Source organism: Impatiens glandulifera, chromosome 3, assembly GCF_907164915.1.
Source record: "Impatiens glandulifera chromosome 3, dImpGla2.1, whole genome shotgun sequence".
NCBI lineage: Eukaryota > Viridiplantae > Streptophyta > Magnoliopsida > Ericales > Balsaminaceae > Impatiens > Impatiens glandulifera.
This window is the reverse complement of record NC_061864.1, coordinates 14154340-14170928: the sequence shown is the minus strand read 5'-3', so window position 1 is coordinate 14170928 and position 16589 is coordinate 14154340. Positions and strand designations below refer to the sequence as shown.

Below are 16589 nucleotides of genomic sequence, written 5' to 3'. Positions count from 1 at the left end.
TTCGGCAAGGATCTGATATCCCCTTGGTATGCCAAAGTTTGAGTTATCCTTCAAAAAATATAAAAAAAAAAATTACATAAAAAATGTATGTAGACCCTACAGAAGTTTTTAAAATAAACTAATTTTAAATGATGCCTCAGTCTTTTTTCCATAATGATGGTAATATGTACCCGTATACCTGATATTCGTGGGTACCTGATGGTCGGGTTTGAATATTTTAAATTGGGGTCGGAGATGGAGAGTGAAAATAATTACTCGATTGGATTCGGAGTCGGGAATTGGAGTGTGCATAACCCAAACCTGATAACCGATACCCGATTTCCGAAATATTAATATTAATATTAATATTAAATATATATATATATATTAAAGTTTAAAATGACTTTTTAAATACCACATCATTACAAATCTATATATATAATGATGCTTAATTTTCAAAGTGTTCGGATTACCGGGTCGAGAACTGTGGTTAATTTGAATATATATATTTGAAAGTAAATGGATAGTTTGGTTGGATTGTGAGTTGACCCGCCCATAAATTTAAAATTGTTAAAAATAAAATTAAAAATGTTATATGTATGTTTCAAACTCGCAACCTAACAAAAATATGTACAACATTTTAACCAACTAGACTAATAAGACTTTATATATTAAATTCAACACCAAATTTGATGAACGCGAGACTTTTTAAGAATATAAGTTCAACTTTTTAACTATATAATGATGTTTAATTTTTAAAGTGTCCGGATTGCCGAGTATAAGTTATACTTTTTAACTAACTAATTTGTATATATAATTATGTTTAATTTTTAAAACATTTTGATTGTGGTGTCGAAAGTTTTGATTAATTTGAATATATATGTGAATAAATAAAAATGTTATCATAATATTTTTTTAATTTTATATTATTAAATTACCTATACCAGGGACGGATAAAGATATTTTTTTAATTTTATATTATTAAGTTACATATACCAGGGACGGATAGAGATAAGGGATGAGGTACCTAGCTCATTTATAAAAAAATTTATATACTACAATTTATAGGAAGGCAGTTGAGTATGCATTAAAGGTGCTTAAGTATTGTTGGAGAAAGGGCAAGAAAAGAGTGAGTTATATATATAAATATATATATATATATATATTTTCTTTTGATTTGAATGATTATTTTAATTTTAATTATAATTATGTTTTTGAATTGGTTTGACATGAGTTTTAGTATTTTTATAATTTATGGGTATTTTTATTTTTAAAATTTATTTATTTTCTTTATATTTAAATCATATTTATAATAAATAATTAATATTAAAGTATATTCCAATTTTTTTTAAAACTTTTTCAAAAATAATACTATTATTATTATTTATATAATAGTTATTTTGACTTTTTTCTTAAATTATATCTTATGATTCTTTATAGTTACATATTATTTATTTATTTTATTTTTTTGAGTGAATCCCAAATATTTTTTTTTTATTTTTCTATAAATCCGACTTAATGATAACATGTATGAATCTCACATAAAATAAAAACATATGTTAAAAGTTTTTCAATAAAAATTAATTATTTTTTATGATAATTAATTATTATTCTATTCATTCTTATTTAATAACAAATGTCTTGTTATAATTATATTTATTGTTATAATTATATTTAAAATGTTGGTACGACCACTTATTTGATTAAATTATAAAAATTTAATTAAAATTTTGCTTTATTAAATTTATTTCGGTTTTATAACATATATTTTTTAATATGAATAACTCTTTTTCAGAATGAGTCTATGTTAGGACTGAGAAATGTTTAACAAAAACAAAATAAATATTTTCTTATAGTAGAAAAGTGACATGGATTATTAATTTTTTTCACTTTTATTCATTATTTTCTTTTATAAGGTTAAATCCATGTTCATCTCTAGTTATATTTATAATTTTTTTATTATTTTATTCAACACTATCAAAAAAAGTTTAAATCCATTTTAATTTTTTTCAAGCTCACTCTATCTGTACTTACCATCCGTTTCAACATCATTTTAATTTATCTTCCGCATAACTCTTAATCTTCACATTTTTTATAACAAAATTTTTTTTACTCTCTACTCACTTTTCAATTTAACTTTCTTCACTTTCTCTAGTTTTTGTTAACTTTTTTCATTTTAGTTTTGGTTGAACTCCAATATTTAATAACAACAAACTTGTTATATTTTTCAACTTCTACAATTAACTATGCAATGCAAGTAAGTAATATTTTATTTATTTTTTAATATTTAGTATATTTAATAATAAATATAAATTTATATTTTAATTGAGTAATGGGTTACCCATCAGAGATCGGGTACACAACGAAACGGGGATATAATACAAATAGAGATACTCATCGGGTTCTGAGTCGAGTTTTAATATAAAATTCGAGTTTATAGATGAGTATTTCACTACCCGGAATAGAGTACTCGTTGACATCCATACTTGGCCACATTTAAAGAGACAACAAATATTCCCAAATTCCCTCTCCCTATCTCATATTTTAAATGTAAGTATATTAAAAAATGATTAAAATTATTTAAACATACTATAAATCATGAAATAGAAAATAAAATAAAAATAAAACTATAAACATGCTACACAATATGACTACCTCTTGGATAATTGAATTTCAAGTTTTACAAAAAGTCTTGAGAATCAATTAGTGAATTTTAGTCCTATTTCAAAAAAAAAAAAAGACAAAAATATTCTAAAAATAAATAAATAAATAAAATATTATTAATCATATATATAATAATAAATGAAAAAATAATTAATAGAATGAAAAAATGCAGAGATAATATAATTTAATTTTTAAATACTAACATTAAATTCCGGGGCTCGCTAGTAGTGCGCAAGCAAATGTTGATAGATGACGTCGTAGTGTTTGATCTTCCTCTCTCATCCCCTGCATAAATATCTCTCAATGCTTCCTTCTTCTTCTTCCATGGCTTTTCTGTATATTAATTAATTAACTATGAACTTCATTTGAATCCTTTCTAAAATTCTAATTCCATGGCATCCTCTCTTGAACTCTCAGCATTGGATCTTATCAGTCACCACCTTCTCAACGATTACCCATTTGATTTCACTCCCATGGCAACTCAATCTTCATATCAGTATTTCTCCAACTACGAGCTTCAATCTCTTCATTTCCAATCCAACCCACAAACAAAAACAACAACAACAACAACTAGTACTTCCAAACTCATCTCTTTCAATTCTACACCGGAAAATGACGTCATCCTTCCTCAACCACCACTTCCGGCGGTTTCTAGGGAAGGGAGGCATTACAGAGGAGTGAGGAAGAGGCCGTGGGGGAAATTTGCGGCGGAGATTCGAGATCCCAATCGGAGAGGTTCACGAATCTGGTTAGGGACCTACGAATTGGCGATCGAGGCGGCGAGGGCTTACGATAAGGCGGCGTTCAAGCTCCGGGGGAGAAAAGCTATTCTGAATTTTCCTCTTGAAATTGGGAATGCTCTGGAAAATGATTCTGGGTTTTGTCGGAGGAAAAGGAGGAAGATTATTTCGCCGGCGCCGGAATCTGATGGCAAGGCGGCGGAAATAAGCGGCGAGTTGTCAAGTCTGACACACGGTTGGGAAGAACAGGACGGTTTATTTGAAATTTATCAGTTATGTTCATCACCTGTGTACAATGGATTCGTTTAACGGAAAAAAAAAATGATCGTTAAACTTTGAGTTGTAATTCCAATTTTAATTATGATAGAATTTAAATATTACTCTCCATTTCATTTTTAAGCTTAAAATTATAGTTTTATATATTTAAAAAAAAAAACTTTTTTGATTTATTGAATTGATTTTTTTTTTTAATTTATAAATTAAATATAATCTTAGACAAACTCAAACTCTTAATATTTGAAATATTTTAATAACGTGTATAAAATCAATATTTTATTAATATGGTAATATATAATTAAATTGTTTTATTATATTATTTTTTAAATATAAGAATTTAAATTAAAGTATAATTTTATTATTTTTAAATATATGAATTGGTTGATAATTGAATATCAATTTTGTAGAATTATATTTAGAATTGATTGTCAATTCTAATTTTATTTTTCTAAAATGACACATGATCACTCTCATTGAAAAATATGTTTAGAATCTTGAATTGTAACTAAAGTTTTGAATCCTTAATTTATGTGTAAAATAGTTTGCTTCTTGCTAATAAGTGTTAAAATTTAATCATGGTTTATTACAAAATATAAATTTTAATATATTAAAATAATTTATAATATTTAATAATCTTAATGTAATTAGTAATTATCAACATCATTTAAAATAAAATGTTCAATTAATTTAATCAAAAATCATGCCTAAAATAAATAATTAAAAAAAACATGGTGTTAATTGTAAGATAAAAAAAAATCTAGTAAGACTAAGCTCACTCCAAGGAAAAATGATTTTGTTTGCCTGATTAAAGTCTTGCTTGTTTATTTTTTTTATAAAAAGAATAAACTGTTCAAAACAACAGGAAAAAACTAAATTAAAAAAAATAATAATAATAACTTTTTTGAATAATTCTTTTTATTTTATTTTATTTTTCATTCTTAGTGTATAATTAAAAACTCAAACTAGTAAATGGTTTAAGTGAGAAGGTATAAATGATTAAAAATTATGAGTTTGATTAAGATTTAAAACACCTGAACTGAAATACTATTCCTATTATTTGAAAAATATTTTATTTAAAACTAAACAAGTTCAATATAATAAATAAGGAGAGACTCTTGACTTTTAACAATAATAAGAGACTATTCCCACAATATGTCACTAACACTTGTTTGGTTGAAATTTCTTGTTCAACAATAAATTTTTTATTTTCAATTTTATTTATTAGGAAATTAGTAATACAATAATACTATTTATTTAAATTATATTATTTTTATATATTTGAAATAAATTTCAGATAAAATATTTAATTGTTGTGCATTTTAAACACAGTATTAATAAATAATTTTAAAAAACAATAAAATATTCAATAAATTAACTTATAAGGTGAGAAAATACTAATTTATAATAATTATTATAAATATTATTTTAATATTATCACAATATTATTGAAGGTTAAATATTTATTTATTATTATTATTATTTTAGTATTTATAAACTAAATATATATATTTTTTCTTTCTAAACTCAATGAATTTGAATGTTTCATTTGAAGTTATTAGAGAATTGAGAATAAAAAATGAATGATTTTTCATTCTCATGATTTTATGGTGATTTATTAACTTAAAATAATCTTACTTTTAATGATGATAAAGTCCAATTAAATTAAAGCATATCATAATTATTGTTACTTTAGAAAGATCTATACATAACACATTTGTACAAAATAAGTTTACATCCACCTTTTTGTTTTATTTTTCATATCAAGTTTTTGTTTTGTTAAATATTTTTATTTAACTCTCACCATATGTTTTATAAGTATTTTTATTCTATGAAAGAAATTGTAAATATAAAATTGTTTTGTTTTATATCAAAAGAGAAGATCAAAGTTTTCTAAAGAAATCTAAAAATATTTTATTTCTAAATCTAAAAATCCACATTTGAAAAATCAATCTTAATATCTCAAATTAATTTTTAATTTTGTCACATCTTACATTTTTTTAATATTAATATTTATGTTAGAATGGAATTGAATAGGGGACTTGTTTGATCTTAGATTTTGTAGTTTTATTTTTATTTTAGGAATTTTATAAATTTGTTTGAAAAATAAATATTTAAATATTTTGTAAAATAAATTACTGAATGTTATTTTATATTTAATAAAAGTAAAATAAAAATATCTTAATTTATAAATTAAATAATTTGGTGTAATATGAATGATAGTGACTACAAATTTTTTAAAAATGTAAAAAACCCAAGATCATACCTACTTATATTGTGTATTATTGACATTAATGATAGAATTAATTTATTGAATGTGAGAGTATGTGATTTATATTGCAATTATAGCGTATGTCAGCGGGTATTGAAAAAACATTTTATTATTTTTATGACTTTCTTAGTAAATACCTTAGGCTTTGTTTGAATTGTATTATTTGAATAATTTTTCATCTTTTATTCACTTTTTATTAATCATATTATTCAAATTCTTAATTAAAATATTTTTATTTTTTTATTATATATTAATTCTATATAAAAAAAAGTATTCTTAATTAAAAAAATATATTTGATTTTTTATTTATATTAATACTATATAAAAAATTATTCAAATAATTAAAAAATGTATAACCTATAATGAAATTTATTTAAATAACAGGGCAATCCATAAGGCCTTATTGTGTTTGTTTGTCTGTTTGTCTGTAATATTTGATATCGATTATTTTGAGGTTAAAAATAAATATTTAAGTTTGAAATTGATTGAATTAATATTTTTTTTCATTTTAAATTTTAAAAATAAAAGAAAAATATTTTCATGGATAAATAGAATGGTATGTTGGTTAGAAATAAATATCACAAAATATATATAGATTTTACTTAAAAATTTATAAAGGTCAAAAGTCATGTCTAAAAGATTAATTAAATGTAACATTTTCTATTATTACTAAAAAAGTTTTAAATTAAAACTGCTAGAGAAGATTAACTTTTTCAATTCAAACAAATAAATCAAATAAACTATATCAAACCGCCTAAGGCAGTGATTTTGTTTTTGGATTGTAATTGTTGTTTTTATTAATTGAATGAATGAAAGAACATTTTTCTTGTAAAGGACATTATTTATGTTTTTTTTCTGTGGGTAGAATAATCCTTTTTTTAACCTTTAAAAAAATATTAATCTTTTTAGTCTTGGTCAATAAAAGCTACATTTTATTTTTCGTGGGTAGGAATATTATTATGATTAATATTATTCTATGTTTATAGTCAAACAATAATAATTATAAAGTGGGTTGATTTTCCGGTGACTTATGTAATAACTAATGAAAATCTTATATTTGTGTACAAAAAGACTATTTGTTCCTCCTCCATTAATAAAAACAAAACTACTATTATAGCGAATTAAGATTATTTAAACTGGTTAATATATATAGTCATTATCTTATATAAATTAATATTATAAAATATATTTAAAAAGTAATATTTTAATTTTATCTAACGTGTGTTCACAATTGGGAAATTTGACGAAATAACCTTAAAGATTGGGTTATTTGAGTTGGTGGTAAATTATAAATTTAATTGCATTCGTGGTCTTTTTATTTTTTTTTGACGAAATTGCCCTTGTAGCGAAACGCTAAGGGACTTAGCGTTTCGCTAAGTGGATTAGGTTTAGTATAAATACTCTAATTTTTCCATTTCATTCATTTTCTTTCTCTCTCTTCCCTCTCTTCTCTTGTTCTTTCTTTGACGGCGGCGACGGAGGCGGCGGCTACGGCGACGGAGGCGGCGGCTACGGCGACGGAGGCAGCGGAGTTTACATGATCTTGATTTCAAACTCTAACCTAAATCGATTTATGTTTTTATTTACAAGATCTTCATTTCAAACTCTAACCCTAAACTTATTTTGCATGCAGGTGAAGGATTATAAGGATTTGAAGGTCGAAGAAAAAAGGAGAAGAAGATCTTTATTTCAAACCTTAACCTAATTCGATTTATGTTAATGTTTCCATTATCTTATCTTCATTTCAAACCTTTCGATTTAACCTGTTCTTATTTGGTTCATATTGGTTCTGTTTCAGGGAAGATTCGTTAAGTACTTATCGTTTCGCTAAGTGCTTATCGTTTCGCTAAGTGCTTATCGTTTCGCTAAGTGCTTACCGTTTCGCTAAGTGCTTACCGTTTCGCTAAGTGCTTACCGTTTCGCTAAGTGTTTACCGTTTCGCTAAGTGCTTACATTTTTGTTTCTTTAGTTGTAAAGAATTGTTTTTGTTATTATATGTTATCCCCGCAACGGCGTTTCTTTTTTAGACCTTGTTCGGATAAGGGTATGAAAAAAATGTTTTATGCAACTAATTGAAAATTTCACTGAAATCTCTTGCATATGATGCAGACTGATAAGGAGTCAAAGATGATGAGCGATAATTATAATCCATTTTTTGAAGATCATCACTCCCATGAGTACAGATACTAAGCTTTGCGACTTATTGTTACCTTTATGATGAAGACTCTTTGTTTAGATCGGGATGGATGAAATGATGTATTATTATTATTAGTTATGTGTGTGTGAATGCTACTTAAGATTAAGATGGTGACGATGTTTTGCTGTTTGTTGCAGCAAATACATACAGTTCATGTTCTTTCTTTTTATAAGGTTGCTAGAGACAACTAAACTAAACTTGACTATGTAGATATAATTGTTTTAACTTGTGTGCTTCTTGTGGCATTAATATATCGTGTTCATTTTTTCAGTACTTTTGACATTCATCATCTTTTTATTTTGATTGTTTTTATATATGATTAAAAACAAATTCTAGAGTTTACTCTTAAAAAGTATATTAGTTATTGTAAGACGTGAGAAAATAGACTATAAATATCCAAAACAAACCACAAATATATCACTATATTAACTGTGATTTTATGATGGGGATTTAGTCGTCGTGATCTCTTTAAGATTCAAAAGGTACTCTTCGTGACACCTTATTTCTACTATCGGGTCGGTTTTGATACAAATATCATTACCCGTGAAAAAATATACTAAAAGTACCTCGAGACTAGTATAATCAAGCTCAAGAGGTACCCTATAAAGGTATTTATAGTTTATTAGTGAAGTACTTATTTACAGTAATTGATACAAATAAACAAATAATCTTTATTAGTTTATTAGTGAAGTACTTATTAGTTGAAAATGTTTAACATATCCTTTGTATTATGTATAATCTTCAAAAGAGATGAGAAAATCTCTAGATAGCTTAACAATGCATAATAATAATAATAATAATAATAAATAGGGTTCAATATATCCATTTCGAAATGCTAAGCACTTAGCGAAACGCGTGCTGAAATTTTGATGGAGGAAGGCTTAAATGTTTATTTTCAATTTTAGTGGAGACAAATGATGATTAAAGCTCTGGCTCTTTGTGCAACCGAAAACATTAGAGCATTTACAACAATATATAAAACATTGACAATTTTCATCAATCCTTGTTCTTGCAAACACTTCATCTGTTGGTCAAAATATTAAGGTTTAGTTAAAAGGGGTGCATGGTATCTTCTTTTATAACACAACATCTCTGTTTTCTTGTCTGCCAGTTTCATCGACGAATTTAGCCTTCAATTTTGCAATTGCTCGAGACGATCTTGACGAAGATGCGGATGTAGACGTCGACGATGAGGAACTTGACTTCGATTTCTTCCGTTTTTGCTTCTTAGGAATATCTGGCATATCCATTGGTGGCGTGTCTTTGAATATATCAGCTACTGGTTGGCTGTCCATGGATTCAAAATCTATATATCCCACCAGAAAAGAGAAAGTAAACAAATATGGATTCAAAATCAAATATGTTCCTTAAATCAAGTCATCAATCAAACTAGAATTATTTGTTTTTTCAAACCTTGAGACGCCCATGTTGACGAGATTATGGAACTGGAACCGCCTCTTAGCTCATGAATGTTGTCTATGGAGGTTGTCGAGAAATCAGACGATGTCTTGAATTCGTTCATCTATATCATCATCATCATCATCATCATATCATCATCAAATTAAAGGACAATAATTGAAGTTGAATTTACACAAATTGAGAAAGAATTAGAACATACCCAACCGGGAGCATTACCAGTGGATCCATCCCAGCCAATATGTGACACATGTTTCACGTCTGTTGGATACCCAATATCCAACTCACGATCCTTCACAACTGCAAGAAGAATTCTTGATCATTATTGTGACTTATGATAAAAGGGAGAAAAGAAAAAGAAAAGAGGGTTTGCAATTTGAATGCAGGAATTACCAAAGATTTGTGATATATATTTAAATCATTTACGGATCCCTTTGATTTTGGTTGCCATTGATATGATACGGACTGAAAGCTCCAATCCTCAGGACAAAAGAGCAATCAGTCCCTAATTCCTTCACAAAAGGAGGTTCTTCGGCCTGCCTGTCAAAAACAGAACATATTTTAACCCCTTTTTCTCATCAAAAGTTAAGAATCAAACTCAATAACATAAACAATGTCCATGAATAATAGCCACAAAAAGTTGTAAAATTGCAGGAGAAATGATGCTTCTTGCAACGGTAACTTGCCCGCAGAAGGAGCTTGGTATATATTCATGAATGATTCATCCAATCATGGAATAAAAAACAAACATTGGCCTAGCTAGAAAAAGATACTACCTTTGATTCTAAACACCAAGAGAAGCAATAATTGTTCCTACTTCTTCTTCTGCAACTAATCCCTGCATTACGACACTAATCCATCTCTATCTTCTTCCTCATGACAAATTTAACTAAGCTAATCTTCTTCAATACACCAAACAAGAAAAAGAAAGAAACGCTAAGCACTTAGCGAAACGCTAAGCACTTAGCGAAACGCTATGCACTTAGCGAAACAGAAAGTAAACCCTAAACAACAGATTCGAAGATGCATAAATCAAACATCAATAATAAACTTAAAGTATCACAGGATAAACGTACCAAGTGGAACCGTGCTTGTGCTCGTCGTGGAGCTCATCGTCGTGGATTGCGCCGTCGCCGTCGATCGCCGCCGATTGCCACCGCCCAGTTTAGAGAGAAGGAGGAGAAGAGCGGGAAGAGAGAGAAGGAGAAAAAAAGAAATGAAAAAAAATAGGCTGGATATATTAAATAGTAAGGGTAATCTGGACATTTCACACATTACCACTTAGCGAAACGCTAAGTCCCTTAGCGTTTCGCTACAAGGGCAATTTCGTCAAAAAAAAAATAAAAAGACCACGAACGCAATAAAAATTATAATTTACCAACAGAGCAAATAACCCAATCTTTAAAGTCATTTCGTCAAATTTCCCTCACAATTTTCATTGAAAAACTCATAAATAAGCCCTCTAACTTTTATCAAATTTGATCATTTTAAATTTTCATTTATTTTTTTAATTAGGGTCTCTTTCTTTTACTTTTATAAATGGTCCAGATAGCTTTAGACTCACTCTTTAATGTTTTGAAATAACATTTTTTCTACTATAATAAATAATTCAAAGTTTCCACATTTGAGAATTTACCTTATCTTTACTAGTCTATTATTTTTTTATTTAAAAATAAATAGTTTGTGAACTAAACACAACATATCTATACACCTTAACCTCACCCAATCTATTAAAACACACTTTTATCTTCCCTTGTCAATTTATCAATAATTATCTCGATAATCGTTCTTCCCTAAATGTAACTTGAACCCCAAAAGTGACGTAAAAAAAGCGGAACTGAATGAATCAATTGTGATTGATTGCTTCCTGTGTTGTGCGGGTAGTTATCTATTAGCTAAACTGAGAGATAAGGACGGGATGCCTATTCAAACTATCTGTTGACATGACAAGATAAAGTGAAACAAGATGTCGCCTTGAACCCGGTTTGGCAACCGTGAAATAGATCACTGTTATTTTGTTGACATTCAAAATTATGATTTTTTATATTTGTGATTAAGGACTTAATGAGAATGAGTTGCTCACTTATCAAGAAAAATTAACAAATGAAATTATGGCTATTAATTGCAGGGGAAATATTTTTTCCAAAAAAATTGAAACTAATTAAGGGTGTTGAATATCTTAATTTAGAAATTTAGAAATAGTTCAAGGATATTAAACCATTAATTTATTAATTAGTTATCAATAAGCAAATAATTTAGGGAAAATGCGTGTCTCAATTCTCATCAATGTTTTTATCTGTTCTAAAGGCTAAGTTATTTATAACTTAAAGTTTTGGTTTGCCTTTCAATAATGTATATTAAAATTAAAACTCAACATTTGCTTGAAATATACTTATAAACAATATATGTATTGATTAAAACATAACCATAAAAAAACTAACTAAATATTTTATCATTTGAATATATTTTCAGAACAAATGATCATTTTTTTAGGTCTTGAGAATCAATGATAAAGGATATTAAAAATTTAATAAAAGTATAAAAAAAATGGAAAAAGAGAGGAAGAAATAATCTGATGTTAAAAACTAATTCACCCATCTCTTATGTCAATAATAATAAGTAATACCTATAGTGAAAGTGATTATCATAAAAGTTTTGTTCTAAAATTTCCAAATATTGATAGATATAACATAACCGGTGGCTCTCAAAGTTTTGGGCGTTGTTTGACGGAAAATAATTTTTTTATTTAACTTATATGTTATTTACAAAATTAATTTAATTTAGTTGATTAAATGAGGTAAAAAATTAAATCTTATAGATTTTTATTTTTATTTTTGGGAAGGTGGGAGCCTAACCATATGATCAGCTTTGTTGTATCGTAAAGGGAAGTCAATGCTTCTAAAGTTTGATCTTTTTTCTTTTTCTTTTCTTTTTCTTCACATTATTATTTTGCTTAAATGATCTTAAAAAAAATATTATTAATTAAAAAATGATTATTTTAATCCTATTGGATTGTAAATTCTGATTTTTTTTATTATATGGATATTGATATAAGTTAAAAGTATGTATATATTAGTCTAAACAATAAACTTTTATTTTTTATAATAAAAAAATAATGTTGGATAAAATATGTTATTTTAAATACCCATAATTAAGAACTAACTATGACTGGATCATCATAAATTGAGAGGCACCATATTGGGCTTAGTTTATTTCACAGAAATAAAGGGCTTAGCAATATAAAATAATCCCAAAGAAATTGCTATGACTATCCATGCTCCTTTTATTTTTATTAGTTATTTCTCATTCACCTTTCTAACATATGTTAAGTTATTTGTTACTAGCCACATTTCAATTAGTTTGATAAACATAAATTTATACTTTTTTTTATCAATAATTAGTTCTTAAGAGAGTAAATGTCCCATGTTTAATTTTTAATTATACTTAAAATTTCTTAAATTAAAATAAAAGTTATGACTATAGAATCATACAAAGTTCAATACCATATATTCACTAAAATCGACAATCATAAATACAAAGAAATAATAATTTGCAAGTTAATTAGTACTTACATAATTAGAATTAGCCCCTTGGTTAGGAGCAGCCCAATTATAGTAAAATAAGTATTTATAAAGCCCAAATTTATTAACTATTAATAATCAATACTATCATAGGCCAAGTTAATTTTTTTATTTTATAATTTTATTATCAACTTTATTAATTTATAAATAAAAAAATTAATTTATATGTAAAGTCATGTCACTACAATTATGTAGACCTACAACATAACAATTGCTGTAATAGATTTTTGTTTTTGTTAAAGTTTTGTATAAACAAACAATCATTTTTAAAACTCAAACAAACTAATTAGAGTCATGTTTTGAAAATGATCACTTTCTTTAAGTTGAATATAATGATTGGTCCAAAACCTAAGTTAGAACAAGACCATGGATTTTTGTTGTTTTTGGTTGTATCATCTATTGAAGTAATTAACTTATGAAGAAGTTGTCGTCACGATCCGTTAAGTTCATTTCTCCTCTGATTGTTTGTATGTATGTCTCTGTCTGAATATGTCTCCCCACCACCGTCCATAACCAGGAAATGGTCAAAAAGAAAGAATAAAATTTAATACTCTCCTTGCAAATTTGGTCTCCAACAGGTTTCGTGTTAGAAATTTCACAATTCTTCCTGTAATTTTCCTTCACTCTCACGTTACTCTGATTCCCTGCTGTTACCAATCTGTTTTAGGGTTTCCTTTTTTTCTCCAATTTCTCCCACAATCATGAAACTGATCTGGGTTTTCCTTTTCTTGACCCTGACCATGACGGTTCTTGCATGTGGTCACGATGGGTTAGATTCTCACCCTCTTCCTAGACCATTGATAATCCAGTACCCAGAAATGGTCGAATTTCAATCGAACAAGGCAGGATCTGATGAAGAAGAGCTTCGATTGGAGTGTACAAGTTGGAGATTTGCAGCAGAGACAAACAATTTGAGTCCATGGGATACAGTTCCTATAGAATGCGGTGAATATGTGAAGGAATATATGGAAGGTCGCGGTTATGGATTCGATCTAGAAAGAGTTTCGAAGGAAGCTGGATCATTTGCCAAGAATTTCAAATTGAATGAGGATGGAAAAGATGCTTGGATTTTCGACATCGATGAGACTCTTCTTTCTAATCTTCCATATTACGAAGAACATGGTTATGGGTAAGGATTCGATTGTTGCATTATTAGTTAAAGGTCGAATCTTTTGATGTTTTAATTAAGATTGTTTAATTAGGTTGGAGATTTTTGATCGAGTGGAATTTAACAAATGGGTTGAGAAGGGGATGGCACCAGCAATAAAACCCAGTTTGATTCTTTATGAGGAGGTTTTGAAAGTTGGATTTAGGGTTTTCTTGTTGACCGGTCGGAGTGAAAGCTATATGGATGCAACCGTGGAAAACTTGAAAAGAGTTGGGTTTCAGGATTGGGACATGATCATATTAAGGTAAGTAATTTGTTTGATTTCTTGTTTTTGTTTAGATTCATTATTGATTGATGATTGTTTGGTTGGTTGGAAAAACAAATAGGGGGAGGGAGGATCATATGAAACATGCGACAGCATTCAAATCTGAGAAGAGGGAAGAAATGGTGAGAGATGGGTTTAGGATTGTGGGAAATTCTGGAGATCAATGGAGTGATTTGTTGGGTTCTTCAATGTCAATTAGATCTTTTAAACTTCCTAATCCAATGTATTTTATTCCATGAAATTTGTATTCATTTGTAATAACAGATAATGATTCTCTCTATCTCTATTCTTGTTCTTGTTCTTGTTCTTGTCATATTATTATTGATAACAAAGAATATAAAGTTTAGGGTTATAGTTTAATAAAACTATAGTTCAATGGTTAATTTTAATGTTTTTGTATTCCTCGTTTACTTAATACATTTTTATACATGAATAATAGGCTCTATCACTAATCTTGTTTGTTTTGGGAATTTTTATTTGTGTTTTATAAATTATTTTTCAATCATGTCACTATCCATTTTAACTTAGTGCCCAAGAAAAAAAAAGTGTTCATATTTTTTATTTTACTATATATATATATTTTATGTTAGGTTAATTAATTATAATAATTTTGTATTATCTCTAATTAAGTCTATTTAATTAAATAAGTTTTTTGTCGGCGAGATGGGTGGTCCTAAGTAGGCAAGTTGCCTTTATCTTAAGGCTAACCATGATTTTAATTGTTAAATTATTTATTTTATTTTTATTAAATTTAAATTTTAAATATAAAATAATACTTTAGTAATTAAATTAATTAAAAACTTAAATAACCTATTTTATTTTTATCCAATCATATTTGAAGACTAAAATTACAAGTCTTCCTCATATTATTATTATTATTTTAATTTAAATAAAATTGTTTCATTTGAAGATTCCCTTAGGTCGGTAATAGTGCTAAAATTCAGGACGATTGTAAATTTTATAATCATTTGTTTTTTAAATTTTTTTTCACTTGTATAGAAAAAATAAAATGAATAGTAAATTTAGGGTCATATTTGAATATAATGAACAAGTTTAAGGGGCACATGACTAAACGTACGTCGACAAATCACCAACCACCGTTCATCATTCATTACCTTATTCAACCACCAGTTTGTCAATTGAGGATCTGTTTTGTTTAAACCAGTACATATGTTCTTTTAAGAGCTTGACCAGTCTATATTAATTTTATTTTTATAAATTAATATTTATAGTAACTAATATATAAACTTATTTAAATAAAAAATATTAGAATATTTTTATGAATTTTAATAGAAGGAATAAAAGGTCAAATAATTAATATTTGAATAGAATATGTAGACAAACTTTAATATTTTAAATAAACATGATTGTTAATTTGTTCAACATGAAAATTTATTTATTTATAAAAACTTCAAATAGTAAACTAATGAAGTAGTTAACATCATCATCCATATTTTTAAAATGTCAAAATTATTCTATTAGTTATGGATGAAACATTCCTTCAAGTATATATATTGACAAGATAAATGATTTGGGAATGAAATGACTTGTAGCAATCTTTTTCATTGAATAAATAATAAATTTTATTTTTTTCTCTCTCCCCACCCTTTATCATTTCTCTAGCTTAGTAATATGGTGACACGACATTGTCTGGCCCAAATTCCTTTCCTGTCCCTCCTTATATTGAAATGAATCTTCAGCTAAATATGTTGATTTTACACTTTTTTTTTGTTTGCATTTATATTTTAGACAACGTGAATTGAGTGAAACAAATGTAATTTTAAATGAGTGTGAAAAATTATAGGATTATTTCAGACTTGTTCAGAGCAACTGTGATTGAACAAAATAAAATAGTTGAATTTTTAAATTCACTCAAAAAAAATTTTTTTTTGACTTTTAATTTATTTTGAGAGTTTTGTTCATAATATAATATGACTTGTACATTTTTTAAACAAGTTTTTACATGGTATAGGACATTAGGACTATAGGTAGTTTGTTAACGAGATATAATTATTTTTAATAGTTGGTGTCACC

At 26.9% G+C, this 16589-nt stretch overlaps 2 protein-coding genes and 1 pseudogene across 2 annotated transcripts; 2 read left to right on the top strand and 1 right to left on the bottom strand.

Annotated features, from left to right (window-relative positions):
- The first annotated feature begins 2883 nt into the window (after positions 1–2883).
- LOC124932833 (ethylene-responsive transcription factor ERF104-like) lies at positions 2884–3763 on the top strand. Its single transcript, XM_047473519.1, has one exon. It carries the CDS (start codon positions 3036–3038, stop codon positions 3690–3692), a length of 657 nt encoding a protein of 218 aa, XP_047329475.1. The 5' UTR covers positions 2884–3035; the 3' UTR covers positions 3693–3763.
- A 5438-nt stretch (positions 3764–9201) lies between these two features.
- LOC124929791 lies at positions 9202–9992 on the bottom strand (annotated as a pseudogene).
- Positions 9993–13613: 3621 nt separating this feature from the next.
- LOC124931024 (acid phosphatase 1) lies at positions 13614–14831 on the top strand. The gene is made up of 3 exons (XM_047471411.1): positions 13614–14251; positions 14325–14534; positions 14617–14831. Exons 1-3 carry the CDS (start codon positions 13824–13826, stop codon positions 14792–14794), a joined length of 816 nt encoding a protein of 271 aa, XP_047327367.1. The 5' UTR covers positions 13614–13823; the 3' UTR covers positions 14795–14831.
- Positions 14832–16589: the final 1758 nt, after the last annotated feature.

Excerpts from the sequence above, each read along its gene's own strand:
- LOC124932833 (XM_047473519.1), top strand. The coding sequence starts at position 3,036 with ATGGCATCCTCTCTTGAACTCTCAGCATTGGATCTTATCAGTCACCAC.
- LOC124931024 (XM_047471411.1), top strand. The coding sequence starts at position 13,824 with ATGAAACTGATCTGGGTTTTCCTTTTCTTGACCCTGACCATGACGGTT. Across the intron at positions 14,252-14,324 it reads TACGAAGAACATGGTTATGG|GTTGGAGATTTTTGATCGAG; the intron begins GTAAGGATTCGA and ends TTGTTTAATTAG. Across the intron at positions 14,535-14,616 it reads TGGGACATGATCATATTAAG|GGGGAGGGAGGATCATATGA; the intron begins GTAAGTAATTTG and ends AAAAACAAATAG.